Genomic DNA, 17,106 nt, shown 5'->3' with positions numbered 1-17,106 from the left:
ATTTTTTATGACAAATAATCATGTTGGTTCAAAGCAAGCTATTGATCAGTATTGTGAAGGAAATGGTTGGATGCTCATGCCAAAGCAACTCTCCTGGCTGCCTTCTCAAGAATCAAATGCAACTACAACAAACCTCTCGTTGCACCCTTATCATGTCTTCGACGAACCAATGCAGCAAGCTGTTGAAACTCAGACTCCAACCGATGTTCATCACTTGGGATGATACTGTTGGTTGGAGGGAGTTAGCAAATGGTTCTGAATCATTTTTGAACATTAGGAATTCACTTGTAGGCATATTATCTGAAATACTTATGTAACAACTTCTGTTCCAAGGGGTAGTTGAGGGTAGGTTAGGAATTAGGATGCAGATGCTCATAGCATTATGCATTTTTTGTCTGTTACAATAGTTTAGTAGTTATGGTTAGCTTTTCTGCAAAGCTGGAGCTTTTATCACTCTCCAGCTTTCAAGAATTGCATTTATCTTGATGTATTGTCCTTGGAAAACCTAAAATTTATTTTCTAGGTTCTACAACCAAATTTACAGGATGTCCCATTAGCTGAACTTTTAGTATTTTCACAAGCAATTGTTGCAAATATTTATAAAGAAAAACAAAAAAAAACTTTGTGCAAACACATCAAAATTTGCAAATATAGTATATATAACTATGTATATACCTGAGAAACTGAGAATGACGAGGCCAGAAAGAAAATATTGTATTTCGTTGTTTTCAAAATCCATAGCTTCAGTATAATCTGTGATCTATTTTTATGGGTCTTTATTCAAGATTTGTTTCAAACAAAATCAAGAATCTAACATCAATCTTCGGGGTTCAATAATCAATTTCATTTTAAACTTGTTTGTGTTTGGGTTACTATTCAAGGAAAGAGCTGGTGATAAACCCCAAAACAGTCAAGAAATGCTCAAAGAAAGATGCTTTCAAAGTTAAAAAGAATGAGAATAAAACTACAGTGTAAGAAAGGACTAGGCTTTGAAGATTAATAATATTGTCTAATGTCTATGGAGAAGCTAGAGCTTGGTGCCACTCAACTTGACCTTAAGGTGAATATCTAATCTTCACACATGCAAGCATCAGTAAATCTCCTCTGCAATATGAGTTCTTGAGTAACCAAGGGTGTTTGTGTTTGTTTAAAACATACTGAGTATTGTTGCATGAGCAATACAAACAATAAATCCACTGCCATTAAATTCTCCAGGAAGACATACAAACCAGGACTACATTCATTTACACCATGCACAACCGAATTAGCTTTATATCACCAGGCTTATATCAAATTGGTAGAGTTTGGAACATTACAACAGACACCATATGTACAATTTCCTAAAGATGCAACCTACGGATTCCTTAAAATATAAATATACAGCTAGAGACTACTTTCCAACATCTACGTGTCTACCTCATCGTCGTTTTTTTGAACAATGTCATTTACCTCTTCAAGAAGAAGAAAACAATATAAAACTGCAAAATCAAATATTAAACATTTTCCCCTCTAGATAAGGGAGTGCCAATTGATATTTGCATTTATGACATTCTATCACACACACACACACACACACACACACACACATATATGTGTGTGTGTGTGTGCGCGCGCATCCCCTCGCTTTTGTGTGTGAGCATTATCAACTAGCATATAACAAGCAAACCCGAGAAGATCGTTAACTTCAATATCAAATAGCTTAAGTTTCCTGAAACCTGTCTCACAAAAGACTAACACAAGACTTGAAAATTCAAACATTGATCCTCATAAATGTGACAATATTACCAATCAAATACTAGATCTGCTTGCACCTTCATCGCCATCCTCTTCTGTATTGGTATCGATATATTTTCTTTTCCTTATAGTATCTGAATTTTCCTTCTCTTTGCCTTTCTTTTCTGGTCTCTCTTTGTCAGTCTCTCTCTTCGTCTCCGTTTCTTTCTCTTTAGTTTTCTCTTTAGTTATCTCTTTCTCTGGTTCATTAGTTTTCTCTTTCTCTGCCTGTGGTCCGGATTCAACTATTGAAGGAAATAATGGAGGTTCCCGACCACTTAATCGACAGAACACTTTCTCAACTGTTTCATTTATATCCTTTCCTATCCCCTTCTGATCCAAAATAATCTCCCAAACCGATTTGGAGGCTTTCTCGAGCACTGAACTTCTGCACAACATTTATAAGAAGTTGAAGTCAAACAATTAAAAGTATTACTGAAGGTGACACTTCAAATTCAATAGAAAAATATACGCTGAGCCTGAGAGACCTATAATTGTTCGACACAAAATCCTACTGCAACCAGCAACATTCAACAAAGCATCAGCGAAGTTGCTGCAGAAATACTTCAGATGAATTTTCTATCTGTCTCAAGAGATTTAAGGGAAACCTGTTAATTACTGACTCGTCCATCCCATAGTTACATGGGACGGGATACGGTTCAATACCGGGCGATGAATTAGTTCTCATTATATTTAATATTTACCATAATAAAAGAATATTGCAGGCTATTGCGTGAGCTCGTGGGTTTACCCCGTGCGCACCCGAAGGGTAGCGGCTGCGGGTTCCTACGTTAAAAAAAATAATAATATAAAATAAAATAAATTCAAATAGTAAACAATTTTTTTTTGAAAGGAGTAAACAATTATTTTGAATTAACTTAAATACGTTAAACTGATAAGTGACAAATATACATGCATCCAGCTTTGTTTTGACTTTCACCAAAATCGAGGTATCTGTCTTCTTCATCATCTCTATTTATCTCCTATCTACACGATCTATTTTACTTCACTATAATTTTCCTTTCCACCATCAAGATCCAAGTCTACTATCCTTCTCTTCTTCGTTCTTCTTTTTGGAAATATCTTGGTCGTCGGATACTGTGGATCGCCGGAAAATATGAACTGGAACGCGAACCGGCGATGATCTGGTTGGAATCGAACCATGTTCCGATACGGACGAACTGGTTCGAGATTCTCTAAAACGTTCCGCGTTCCTTGTAACATTGGTCCATCCTTAGTTCCTTCATTATTCCGGAGAGAATGGTATTTTATATCCACTATTGTAAGTTGTAACTTCCGGAGAGAATGGTCTTTTTAAATATTAATATAATTATGAATTTTATCTTATATAGGACTTAACTAAAATTTAATCTTCTCTAAAAGCTAATACATATATTTAGTTTTGATTTAATAATACAAGATTTAAGTTTAATTTGAATGGATAAAGAATAAAATATAGGAAAGAAGAGATTATTTTTCTTTCTAAGAATTTTTAGTTACGAATATGTGTCACAAATCAATAGTATTGAAACTTGCAAACATATTTATGAAAAACAATTAATACTTAAATTCATAGTAGAGTAGGCATAATATTTATATATAATATATAATTCTTAAAAAAGAATTCTATTATAATTTATTTGAAACACACGTTGCGCTAGCAATAATTAGTTCAGATATATATATATATATATATTAAAAAAAAATATAATTTCATAATAATTAAACTATTCATACAATAAGGATTCATCCTTTGTAAAATGTTACACGTAACCGATGATATGTTAATCTGATTTGTTGATAGGTATATGTGGACATGTGGTTATCACATATCTTAACTATCAGTGACAACATGTCAGTCTAGAGAGCGGATATAACAATCAGTTAGTGACTTCGAAAGAAAATAGAAGTTGTGAGAAACAATGTAAGGATTGAAGGAAAATGGGATGTACGCTACAAAATAGGATCTATTTTAAAGCACAACAAAAAGATAAAAGAGATATTAAAAATAAAAAGGAAGTTATCAATAAATATATGAAATAATATAATGTATCCATATTATATATTTATTAAAAAATATATACACTTGATATACATCTGAAAAATATATTAATTAATGAAAAGAGATATTTGCATTATTAATTGATCATATTATATTCTAATTACAAATATTATATATCAAATTTTCATTTTTGAGTTCAGATTTTATCGGATGATATTCACTTATTATGGATGACATCCTCTTTATTTTGGAATTTGGATACAAACAAAGATATTTCGGACGGATATCAAATTTTCCAGATTTTTTTCATCACCCCAAGAGGTTGACTTAATGAAAAGGGGCAAAGTTTATTCCTTTTCTACATCTATGGACTGAATTTAGTCAGCATAACAGAAACTATCAAAGGATCATCTCAGATTTTTGACTATATTATGGATTGAAATAGTTTTTCATCGCCCTGCTGAAGTCATTATTGGTCAAATCCATAAAACAAATTACAATTACAAATTGTTTTAATTACATTAGAAAAAGGAATGTAAAAAAAAAGAGATTTAATATAATATTTTTCCGACGACACGTCTTTCTTTTTTTGACTACACGAAACATTTTATAAAAATTTAATTGCAACATATTCACCGAAAATATTCTAAATAATTAATTTATAAATAATTTTCCATGTGCGAAGCACGGGAATATTGCTAGTTACTAAATAAGTAAATATTGTTTATACGTACAGAAAACAAGGCAGGGACATATAATTAGTACAGAAGTATTTTTTTTTGTCTTTTCTCGAGAAGGCAAAGTCCACATACTTCTAGAATATCTTGCATATAGTCTTCTACTCCATAATACTTCGAGACTATTAAAGGGGAAACTAGAATAAAAACTGTGAAGACAGAAGAAAAAGGAGAGAACCAGAGGAATGATGGAGTAGACTCATACCTTGCAGGAGTCTACTGCTGATAATTGAACAGGTGTTACGTGATGCTCATTATTATACACACTTTCTCTTTCTTAAGATCCCTAAACCTGTTGAACTCATACAAACACTCTTGGGCAATAATTCCCGATTAACTTCTCCTATATATGTACAGAAAATTCACTCACCTAATTTAAGGACAAATCCTAAAGTTCAAATTAATATTTAATTTCTATTATTTTTCTACCTCCAATGACAACTCATACAGATTTACAAGGCTGCCACTAAGGTATTTGATCTAATTCTTGAGTTAATTTTTGGTGGTATCCAGTGTGAGAATATTAGGTAATTCGGGTATGTGTATTTTCTGGGATCTTGTAGTCAGGCAGTTACTGTTTAGTATTGAACTACAAGATATCACTCTGTTTGTTTTGTTAGCTCTTCTCCTGAATAATGGACTTGTAGTGAAAATCGAAGAATGTTCAACTCATTTTTATTGGTTCAATGTTTATTCTTGGGGATTTCTGATTCTTGAGAAATACCATGGGGATTAATGAATTTCTATATTAAAAAAACTGTTGTATTCTTTGTATGAAGTGTATGTTGTGTTGAATTTTATTAGTTGGTTGTTGGTGAGAAATACAATTTTTTTCACTTTGTATTCATATTTTTCGTTTTCTTTTGTAATTTCTCAATGTATCGATAGTCGTATATTCTTGGAGATGATATTCATTTAGGGAATTTTTATTTTTCACAGAATTTATAGCTTTTTGGAGGAGATTCATTTCTTTGCCGTTACTACTGCGGCCCTCCTTGTCTTCCAGATTTATATTCTACATATTGAGAATTGTGTTAGCCTTCTCCCTTGCGTCTCTTTATGACGTTACTCAAAATAAATTAATTAAATTTGCTTGAATTTTATATCAATTCAGTTTTATGAGCTATAGTAGGAACTTGTTGGGCATTATTTACTCACTCGTAAATTTTTTGTTATTCTTGTTACTTGACCGTTTAAAGAAGTTAAGGAGAAAAGGTACGAGAAGATGTAAGTATCAGCCTAGCAAAACAAGAAGTTTGTAGCTGAGATGCGAGTGATGTTGTTGTAAGACTTAGAAGGCTAACTTAGAGATGGAAGCAGCTATTGAGAGTGTTCTCAAGGTAATGTAAGTGTTTTAATGTCATGCTTTAGTTAATAAAAAGTATAAGAAAGTTGGGGTGTTACAGTTTGAACAATTAAAATCTTATTTACTTCATTATTGCATGCAGATTTGTCACTTGTTTATATTAAAGAGTCAAGCTAGTACAGTGAACTGATTTCTTGAAAGTAAAAACATTATCTACCAAGCTTTGTAGAAAGTAAAGCATGACCTAGAATATAGCAGGAACTACAAGTTGGAGACGTATATGAACATGCAGCTACAATGTAAAATTAAGACTGATTCTTACTCTAGTTCCTGCCGAAGAGCGTCAAATAGCTCTCTTTTAGTTTGCTTCTCTGCTCCAGGAGTGTTAAGAACCTTGCTCTGCTCCACCATTTTTATGGTGTTATTCTTCAGCTCTTCCTAAAACAAGTGATACACACTATTGGACAAGGTTTATCACTCAAAACAGAATTTTAAACTTCAACATTGTAATAGTAGGACACTATTGCATATAACAATTGCAACATGTCTCGGCATCGTATTCTGCATGACATAAGATGAGTTTTTTAAATAAAAGGGAGAGTTGATAGGAAATTAATTCACCCACTTTGTTTGAATAATGAGTGAAAAAGAAAACAAGACTGCTTGCTCCTCAATATCTACAGCTCAATAGAATGCCCTGGTGGAGTCTGTGAAGAAACTCCATTTTTAAGGGGCAAAAATACACTACAATATGGTCACATATGGCTTATTAGATACCCTGGAAAAATCGAACATTCACTTCCAAAACAGGACACTGTTCTTCCTCGCTCCAGACCCTCATAACCACAAAAAACAAATCTCTGATAGCAGATGGACTGAACTTCTTCCCACCAACTCAAAATACAGAGTTACACAATATCTATACATGAGTCTGACGCCCATTACTCTTTAACATATTTAGAAAAAGAAAAACAAAAACAAAAAAAAGCAAGACTACCATGGTCAATGTTGCCATGATAAAGATGATTATCACAATCAGTTCTGCAATGACAAAGACCAAATTCAAACCATTTCACGTAAGACTCGATCCTTTCCATATACCAGAAGCACACGGAAAGAAGGAAACACAGAACTGATGAGGAAACTAAGCAAATGAATCAAGCTCAAAGAAATAAGATGTTTATGACGGTTTACACGTAACTATAATACAGCATCATCCAATATACTTCATCCAAATGACAAATCTTAATTCGTCGTGCATAAATACATCTCCTTCCTAAAACATTATCTTGCAATAATTACCGCAATTTATGACTCAGAACTTAGAACACTAAGACAACAATTACGCAATAATAAGAGTTACGGCGCAGCATAAAAAAGCAAGTAAATTAAGGAAATGTAAAAGAGGGGGATTACATTGGCTTTAAGCTGCGTAATAATCTTCAACCGAATGGCATCGATTGTCCCATCATTCATCAACGTCTGCAATACATCGTCCGGCGATATCACCGACGCCTCTTCACTCATCTTCTTCTTCTTCCAGTATTCTCCGATAATTATAATTCAATTTCTATTTTCTAATCAACTGAGCAGATTCAAAACAATATTGTGGATAATAAATAGAGTGAGAAGCAATTAGGGTTTTTGGAGTTACCGGCGGTTAGCTCCCTCCAGTCTCCGCTTGATTTCTTTGCGCTGATTGATTTCGTAGAGACCGAAAAATAGAACGGGACCGGGTAATTTCATGTCGATTTTCAAATATGTTATATTTGATTATGTCCAAGCTCGACCGAGTTTATAAAATAATAAAATATAATTTAGTTATTTTAATAATTTTTTATTATATAATATTTGTAGGAATCAAACAATTGGATTTTTTTTTAATATTTAATAAAATTATCTAATTTTTTTGACAACACATTTTTTACCGCTATTTTCCCAAAATTTTTTATGCATGACTTTTTTTTTTAAAAGAAAACTTATGTATGACTTGTGAAGTCATTGTATCTTTCGAAGCATGTTTTGTTTATCAAAAATAAATAAATAATACATATGTTGTCTTCTTCCAATTTAACAGATACATTTTGGCAAGCTTCATTTTCGATGCGTTCGGTCTGTTTTTCCATGATCTGGCCCATTCTATGTCTATAGTTATTCAATGAAGCCCATGCTACTAAGTGGTCAAAATTATAAATTTGTACAATCAGCAGATCCCACCTCAGGCTCTGTTTCACTTTTTCATTAAAATCAATATAGCCATGTAGGAAAGATAATATTAAATTTATTTTTTATAATTTTAGAAATCTTAGAAATCTTAGAAAAAAATTATACTTGACAAACATTTATTTTAAAACTACCTACGATGATAATTTGGAAGTATATCCTTTTCCCGAACTATAAATATTCTAGAAAAAATATATTAAGATGGTAATATTTATTCGAACAGAGATAAACGACGTCGCTCCATTCCTTCTCCTCCTTCCGACCGCAATCACCTTCACCACCATCCTCTCCTACACTTGTCAATTTAATAAACGACACGAAAATACGACGCGAACACAACACTAAAAGTTTGAGTTTGGTTTTGAATATTTGATACATGAACATGAATATACACATCGAATGTAGTCTCGGGTTCGGATTTTTTTTTTATATACGCAAAGTACACTATATAAATATACATTTTAAAAAAAAACATATATTCATGTATATATGTATATATAATAGGGCTTTTTTTATTCATAACCACGATTTCAATCTTATTTCTAAAAATACTACCTTATCCAATCTTATTTTCAAAAATACTACCTTCTCTAAAATATTTTCAAAAATACTGTGGTTGCATATGAGGTTGTATTCAGTTGATTCTATTGTAATCTAATGGCCCCGCAGGGGCACCCATACATCAGTTGCAACTTACAGTTTCGGTTGCATATGAGGTTGCATGCAACCTCATATGCAACTAAATGCAACTGAAAACTGTAAGTTCCAAATGATGTATGGGTGCCCCTGGCGGGGCCATTAGATTGCAATAGAATCAACTGAATGCAACCTCATATGCAACTAAATGCAACCTCATATGCAACTAAATGCAACTGAAAACTGTAAGTTCCAACTGAAGTATGGGTGCCCCTGGCGGGGCCATTAGATTGCAATAGAATCAACTGAATGCAACCTCATAGGCAACTAAATGCAACCTCATATGCAACTAAATGCAACTGAAAACTGTAAGTTGCAACGGATGTATGGTGTGCCCCTGGCGGGGCCATTAGATTGCAATAGAATCAACTGAATGCAACCATATGCAACTGAATACAACCATATGCAACTATATATGCAACTGAATTCCTGATTTCGAGTTCCAGTTTTCAAATGTCATTTTCGACCTCATATTTGGAATCTATATATATATATATATATATATATATATATATATATAACGACTCCAAAGATGAGGTCGAAAATGACATTTGAAAACTGAAATTTGAAATCAGGATTTGTAGTTGCATATATGGTTGCATATGCAACCACCGTATTTTTGGACAATATTTTCAAAAAGGTAGTATTTTTGAAAATAAGATTGAAAAAACAATATACAACATAATTCCCCTATATAATATACATGTATAAATTTGTACATAATTATATACCAATATAAAACTTTAATATATGTATATATATCATTATATAGTACATAAAAAATGTATTTTAAAGTATACTTTAATAAAATTTTATTAATATTAAATGTCCAAAAAACTATACGAAAAGTAAACTACAAAATTTGAAATGGGCATGGGTATGGGATTAGGTACACCAATTTGAAACCGATCGGATATGTGCACGAAATGTGAAAGTACACAATGCAATTACTAGATCTATTCCCAATTATTCAACATCCATCCTCCATCTCTTCCATCTTCATCAACCACCCTCACCACCCTTCCCTCCCTCTTAAACATACACCTCGATTTTCAACATGCATCTCCATCTTCCTCTTTCACCATCACAACTTCGCAGGTGATAAATCACAATAAACAATCTAAAGAGTCTGTCGGTATCTCCGAAATTGCGGTAAATGTTGTAAGTGAAGGATGGGATTAACTAAGGTCTCGTCGGAGCGCGACCAACGTAGAGAAGGTGGTGAGGATGGTTGTTTCTTGAGATTAATCAACACTAAAAACATTAATAACAACGATTTAAATATTATATTAATTTTTAATGTTTGTATTTCGAATATGTTGTAAGCAAGTTTCTAATGTATTAAAATATCATACCAAAAAAATTAAAACCGCCTACTTTCATTTACGAATTGTTTGAAACGAAACTATAAAGACAATTTTAAAAAAATATTTATTTGAAGAAAGTTTCTGAACTATAGAAATGAAAAAAAATTTCTAATTAATATAATAAATTATTGTGAAAATCAGAATTAACTTCGTCACATTCATACTTTTTTATAAGAAAATTGCATGAACTTTTTTAATTCTATATAACGAAAAACAAAAACTACATCGTAGTTTCGAATATGTTATAATTAAAACGTTTCAAAGATTGAGAACAAAATTATATTGATTAATTAAAATTAGCATTCTCAGTTTCGTATTTATTAGATGAAAGTTCTAAATCATATGAAAATCAATATTAGAAAATTAAATTTATATTAAAAATTTTGAATTTTGCGGAATGGAGTTTCCAATCGGTATAATAGACAACATTGAGAAATCAAATTTCCTTTGTGGTTTCTGATAATTTTTTATGGAGATTTTAAAAATTTTGAATTTTAAATATGAAAATTAAAAATTACTTCTTAAGTTTCCAATATGTTAGAATAAAATTTATGATAAGTTGGAAAGATCGTATTGACAAATCTAAGATTTTTTTTTTGTGTGTGTGTGAATTTCGAATTGTTTGATATAGTGTACAAATAAAATCATGAGTATAAAGTTTTTGAAAGAAGATGAGGTGACGTAGTAGTAGGGTTGTAAATCGATACAGATAATTATATGTCTCGACTTATATGCGGCTCGAAAATATGATACATATCCTATATTTGTTTTGAAAATAATCTAAATTTGATGGAAAAGTTAAACTCGAATAATATATGATCCCGAATATGAGCACTACTATACCGGCTCAGATTAGGTGTTAAAAGCGCATTTTGAAGTAGGCCTCGCTTTTCAAAGCTGCTCCCAGCTCGTAAATCTATGCACGAGCCTATGCAAACACGGTTAAAAACGGTAGATAGCCATAGGCCGTGGTCAACGAGAACTTATAATTGAGGACCGACAAACTGAAAAAACATTGGAGGCAGATAAAAAGCGGTTGATTACTCATATTGGTTCTCGCGTCCCTGTGCCCAAAAGGATGGGCGAGTTCGGTTTGAGTGTCATCGATCGGGTGGATCTATATGCTCCGGGGTGGTGAGCGTGAGACGAGGTGCAGCGCAGTCTGATCAACACATCTATTTACTTTTTCATAATATGATACTATTCGAATATAATATGTGCCATATTTAAGGTTGTCCAGCTTCAATATTACTCATTTCACTGGATGAGGCTTCAATCTTCATCATCTTGGAGAATGATTTTTGTTTGTTTGTTATGCGGTTGCTTAGTTTAATTTATAAGTTCTTTCCCCTGTCCACCTCCCCGATCATATGATTTTTTCTATTTGTACATTTCTTCGCCATACCATTTAAGAAATGTTATTAAATTCTTTTTAAAACAGCACACAGATAAGTTACTGATTTTAATTTAATCAAATATTTATATATAAAGTCTTCTTATTATTATATGATGAGTGAAAATAATTAAATATTGTCAACTAAGATACTAAAAAACAATTTTTGAGATATCTAATAGTATTTATTTATTTATTATTTTTTTAATAGTTAGTATTGAACTTTGTTTTGTCCGGCTCTTCTAACAAATCATTGTCAGATAGTTTGAATTGGCCAACATAATGGGATCGTTTGGTCAGTAGTGGAGTAGAAGTGAAAACTGAATCAATAATTATACTCCCTCCGTCCCAATCAATTCTATACAGTTTCTTTTTTGGGTTGTCCCATCATTTCTATACATTCCCAAAATAGTAACTTTTTATAATATAAAACACTACTACACCCACTACATTCTCCCACTATCTCCATTCTATAATAATATAAACACTATTATACCCACTACTTTTCTCCACTATCTCAAATTTATTATTAAATATAAATGGGTCCCACCACTATACTCACTTTTCACCCACCTTTACTCATTTTTTACCCCTTTTCTTGATCTCTGTGTCCCAGCCATTTGTATACAAATGACTGGGACGGAGGGAGTAAGTTTTAAAGTGTTTGAAAAAAATTAAAAACTGTAAAGGGAAGTTAGCATTTTCTACTTTTTTCTTTCTCACAATTTCTTAAAAGTATTTCTTACGGACACAAGCTAGTCAAGAAAAGCCTCTTTAGAATCAGCTCATGCTTGGCTGCTTCTCACCCCGAAACAGGGCAATGTTCATATTGCTTTAAGTTTTATTTGTGTTTTCTTTTTCATTTTGTCACACGCACATTCATTTTATTTCTTAGTTATTTTACCCGGATAGCAGCATTATCTCCCGATAATTTAGTTGTTATTCTGGTAACAATAAATATTTTAAATATAAGATTCACTCTTTTCATTTTAGTTAAAGATTTAATCAATTACTCTCATAATTTTTTCTTCTTGATTATTAATCGATTATAAACAAAAAATAAATATGTTCAATACCAACCACCTATCTACCATTCATAACAATATTTTGTGTTAGATCTTAGAAGTCGGTGTAGTAGTTGTCTGCCTTTGCTTAGACCTTATAACAAACTTATGCTGACCCGTTGAAGGGTAGATAGCTGGGTAGTTCAGGTAGATTGGACTAACATTACTCCTATAGGCTATAGTCCTATATCATGGGAGGAGTTTTATTTGCCATTATCAAATCGGCTTTGCCATTACTACCAAGAATCGGCTACACGTACACATTGTTACTACTTGAAAAGATCTTGCGCCAAAATTACTACTCCTTTCCTATGTCATGTAGATATGGCCAAGAAAATATATTTTTAAAAAATGTCCACAAGATATATATTTAAAATTATACTTTTTTTTATTGGGCACATGTCAAATGCCCCGAAATTCATAAACAGATAATATTAATGTTAAAAATCGACAATATATAAATTAAGAATTTAAATCATTTATTTGGTAGTTATAGTAGTTGTACATTTATTATTTTCTTGTCAGATAGGAGTACATAGTCCATAAATTCTTTCCTTTCCTCAGTCCTAATTTGGACATTCTTTTATCTGGACTAATCAATTTAATCAGCACAATAAAATTAAACTATACTTCCTCCGTCCCTCTCATTTCTTTACACTTTTTTGTCTTGCTCGACACGCATTTTAGGACGCATAAAAAATATAATTCCATATTTTTTTTTCAAAATTTTCTTTGTTGTATAAAAATTTATATACATACTAAATTTTTATTCACAAAAAAAAATCAAAAATAATCTATCAAATTATATTTTATGGCCCCGTCTCCCGATGTAAATAATTGAGTGGAGGGAGGGAGTAAAATTTAGAATTTGAATCAAACGACTTTTCTGCCGTTGTAAAAAGGGGTGCATGAGTTGCAGTTGTAGGTCAGCTTTTAACTACACTAGCCTTTAACCCGTGCGAAGCACGGGCGCATATATAGTTCGTAATTAATTATTTATAAATTTAAATTTTAACATCATTTTATTAGTATTTTAGTATTAATAAATTGAATTTTAATTAAATTATATTAACCAACTAATTATATTTTCTCATAAAAATTTAACTTTTACAATTTATTATCTATTTATGAATATTTTTTTTCTTTTTTTTGAAAAAATATTTATATTTATGAATATTTATGAATTTTTATATTTATGAATATTTATGAATTTTTTTTCAAAAAATTTATGAATTTTTTTCTGTTATTAATATGTGTTAATATATTGTTCAATTAATTTTAAATCAGATTTTTCATATTTCGTACTCCCTCCGTCCCACCCAATTGTTTACATTGGGTTTGGGCACGGAGGTTAAGAAAATATGTATAAAGTAGTGAAAAAGAGGAAGAAAAGTGGGTGAAGTGGTGGGACCCATCGATTTTTAATATATAAAAGAGAGATAGTGGAGTAAAAGTAGTGTGAAAAGGAAGGAAAAGTGATAAAGTGGTGGGACCCATTAACTATTTTGGGAAAGTTTTGTAATGTAAAGAAATGGATGGGACGTCCAAAAGAGGTAACTGTAAAGAACCTGGTGGGACGGAGGGAGTATATATCTTCATACATATAAAAAAAGATATTTGTTGTATAATAAATTAGAGTTAAAAAGAATTATATTAAGGATAATGTATTAAAACTCAAAAATAACAATTAAAACTCAAAAAACTATTAAGTTTATCTCTTTGAGCTATTTCTTTGCCTCTTTGTACTGTATTTTATGTGAAGCTGCGAAATCTAATAAGAGATTGATTGTTAATTGTATTCTTTATATTTTTAGTAGGGGTAAAATGGGTAAGTCAATAAAATATGCCTAAACCAAAAAAATCTAACTAAAATTTTGTACGACTACAAATTAAACCTATGTTGACTTTTTATAGTATAGTATAGATTACTGCTCCTCACCCACCAGTTTTAAATGTAGGCCATGTCCAAGGAATCAGTTTTTGGCCTAAATTTTTGTCTAAATTTAGACCGAATCATCTCCTCATTCTAGTAGTTTGGTCTAAATTTTGGTCCAAATTCATATATCAATATTTTATTCTTCTAACATTTTTTATATTATTATTCAAATCTTTTAACAATAATATACGATTTCAATTTATATTAAACTCAATAAATTCATTAAATTAGAAAAATATTACATTTAAACAAAGAAAATAAAAGAAAATTTAACATTTTATTTAATTAACTAAAATAAAATTTACAAAGATTCAATACTACTCCGAATTAATATATTATTCCCCCAAATGCTCAATTAATACATCTCGAAGTGCAACATGAGCTTTTTTATTTTAATTTTTCGATGTCATCCAAGAAATTGTTGAAATCGAGCATTTTAATGTGTTGTTAATTTGAATTATTTTAAGAGTATTCAATTTTATTATATTATATAATTAATATATATAATTATTTAAGTAAAATATATTGAATATAATTTATAAATATTTAATAATTATATTAACATAAAATAATTTAATTAACTAAATATACAAAAGATAAAAAGTTATTATTATATTACTAAAAAGATTTAGACCGGTGAACAGTGCCGACCTAAATTTAGGCCGATAGTGTTCACCGGCCTAAATTTGGATCAGGATTTAGATCACTGCAGTAAATCCATATCAGCTCAGCTGCGCGTCATAATTAATTGATATTCCCCACAAGTGCTAAATATAGGTAGAGCTCATTTCCTTTCGTTGAACTCGTGTACATAAAACTAGTGGTTCTTAATATCGACGCCCTCACACATGCAGTGAAATAACTGCAACAATTGCTTCTATCTGTGGATGACAACGGGTTGGATCGGTTCAGATATATGAGATATCCAAATCTAAATCCAAACTATTTTTAAAATCCAAATCCAATCGGATTTCACATATCAAATTCAAATCCAAATTCACGGGTTTCGGATCGGGCTCGGGTTTATTCGGATTTATCCAAAATTCGTATCCCGAAATGTAAGTAGTATTGTAAAAATATTATTTCTGATTTTTTCGCCCTTGGATTTCATTATATTTAAAATTAAACAACACTAATAATAAAGTATTACACATTAATAAAATCTTGAACCGTATTTAATAATTTCTAAACACAAATCTTCACTATATGCTCGGTTAAACAAAAAAAGACACTATCACTCAAGAATATACACATTCACACTTTACTTATACATATTTTAAACAAAATTTAGTATATTTAAAGTTGAGAAAAAGTATATTAATATTACTCTATACATATGCATATACATATACATATACATATACATATACATATATATATATATATATATATATATATATATATATATATATATATATATATATATGTATTTGGATTTTTTTCCGGGTTTCGGGTTCGGATCGGATTTGGATTTCGGGTCGGATTTCGATACGGAATACCTAATATCCAAATCCAAACTCATTCGGGTCTAAAAATCAAATCCAAATCCAAATTCAAAATATCGGATTCGGTAAGATCCATTCGGATCGAAACGGTCGGGTATCCATTCGGATCGGATTTTTCTGCCATCCCTACTTCTATCTATGGTACATGGAGAAATAACTGCAACAATTTTCTCAATGTATATCAGAAATTATTATTTTATATATAATATTTTTTGACAAATATAAATATATAAATACATATATATATATATACAAAGTATATTATTATCTTCACTCATACTTAGATATGAAACTTCTAGTATGATTATCAACCTCTTCGATCACTGTGGCCCGTCACTTATAATCACAATTTCTCTATCACCGCTTATCATGGTAACTATCATAACTTGAATAATGGATTAAAATTGATCATTTTACGACAAAAAATAATAATTAACAACATATAAACTAGTGATTTCTGTAGTTATAAACAGTGATGGTAATTGAACAAGTGGTTTCTTTTTAGAATAAAATCAGTTTGTATTTGATCACTCTATATATATATGTGATATTATGATTATTTTAAATTGTCTTTCCCGCTTCATTATATTATTATATATAGTATATAATTTTTTATAATATTCAATTTTATTAAATTTATTCCACATATTCAAAATAACTGTAGTGAACACGTACACTATAATTAAGAATCTCAGCACAAAGAAAAATCAGTATTAAACTTTTTAGTGTCAACTATAATATCTGAGCAGAAAATTTTAATACAATATAATATTTTAATATAAACTTCTAGCAGAATGTATAATATATAAAAATATAGAGTACAATGTGCTAAGTATAATAAAAGAAATTTTTCAATAATATCTAAAAGTAAATCTGACCCATTAGTATTATTCGACCCCAAATATCATAAACATTCCAGCTACAAGTCTGATTCAACATTAATGTTTGTGTTTTCCTTGAAACAGTCACTTCAATCAAAATAATAAAATTTGAGAAAAATGAGATGAAAATAAATATTACAGAATCTCGGTCATATGAAAAATCCTCGTAATGACGTAAGCCAGCAGAAAAATAGTGCCTATAAAAACCAGTGGTGCTTAATTA

At 30.8% G+C, this 17,106-nt stretch overlaps 1 protein-coding gene across 3 annotated transcripts; it reads right to left on the bottom strand.

Moving 5' to 3' along the window:
* Positions 1–1,654: 1,654 nt before the first annotated feature.
* On the bottom strand, positions 1,655–7,582 carry LOC108193759 (uncharacterized). 3 transcript variants are annotated; one of them, XM_017360570.2, is made up of 4 exons: positions 7,473–7,582; positions 7,235–7,395; positions 6,141–6,256; positions 1,655–2,161 (listed from the first exon to the last, which is right to left on the bottom strand). In XM_017360570.2, the coding sequence occupies exons 2-4, from the start codon at positions 7,343–7,345 to the stop codon at positions 1,789–1,791; spliced, it is 600 nt and encodes a 199-aa protein (XP_017216059.2). In that variant the 5' UTR covers positions 7,346–7,395; positions 7,473–7,582; the 3' UTR covers positions 1,655–1,788. The 3 variants fall into 3 exon arrangements, with proteins under 3 accessions (XP_017216059.2, XP_017216060.2, XP_017216062.2); XM_017360571.2 differs by having other exon boundaries at positions 7,235–7,403; positions 7,473–7,571; XM_017360573.2 differs by having other exon boundaries at positions 7,235–7,388; positions 7,473–7,570.
* Positions 7,583–17,106: the final 9,524 nt, after the last annotated feature.

Source organism: Daucus carota, chromosome 7 (genome assembly GCF_001625215.2).
Source record: "Daucus carota subsp. sativus chromosome 7, DH1 v3.0, whole genome shotgun sequence".
Classification (NCBI taxonomy): Eukaryota; Viridiplantae; Streptophyta; class Magnoliopsida; order Apiales; family Apiaceae; genus Daucus; species Daucus carota.
Note: the sequence above shows the minus strand (reverse complement) of the source record. Positions and strands in the feature narration are given on the sequence as shown.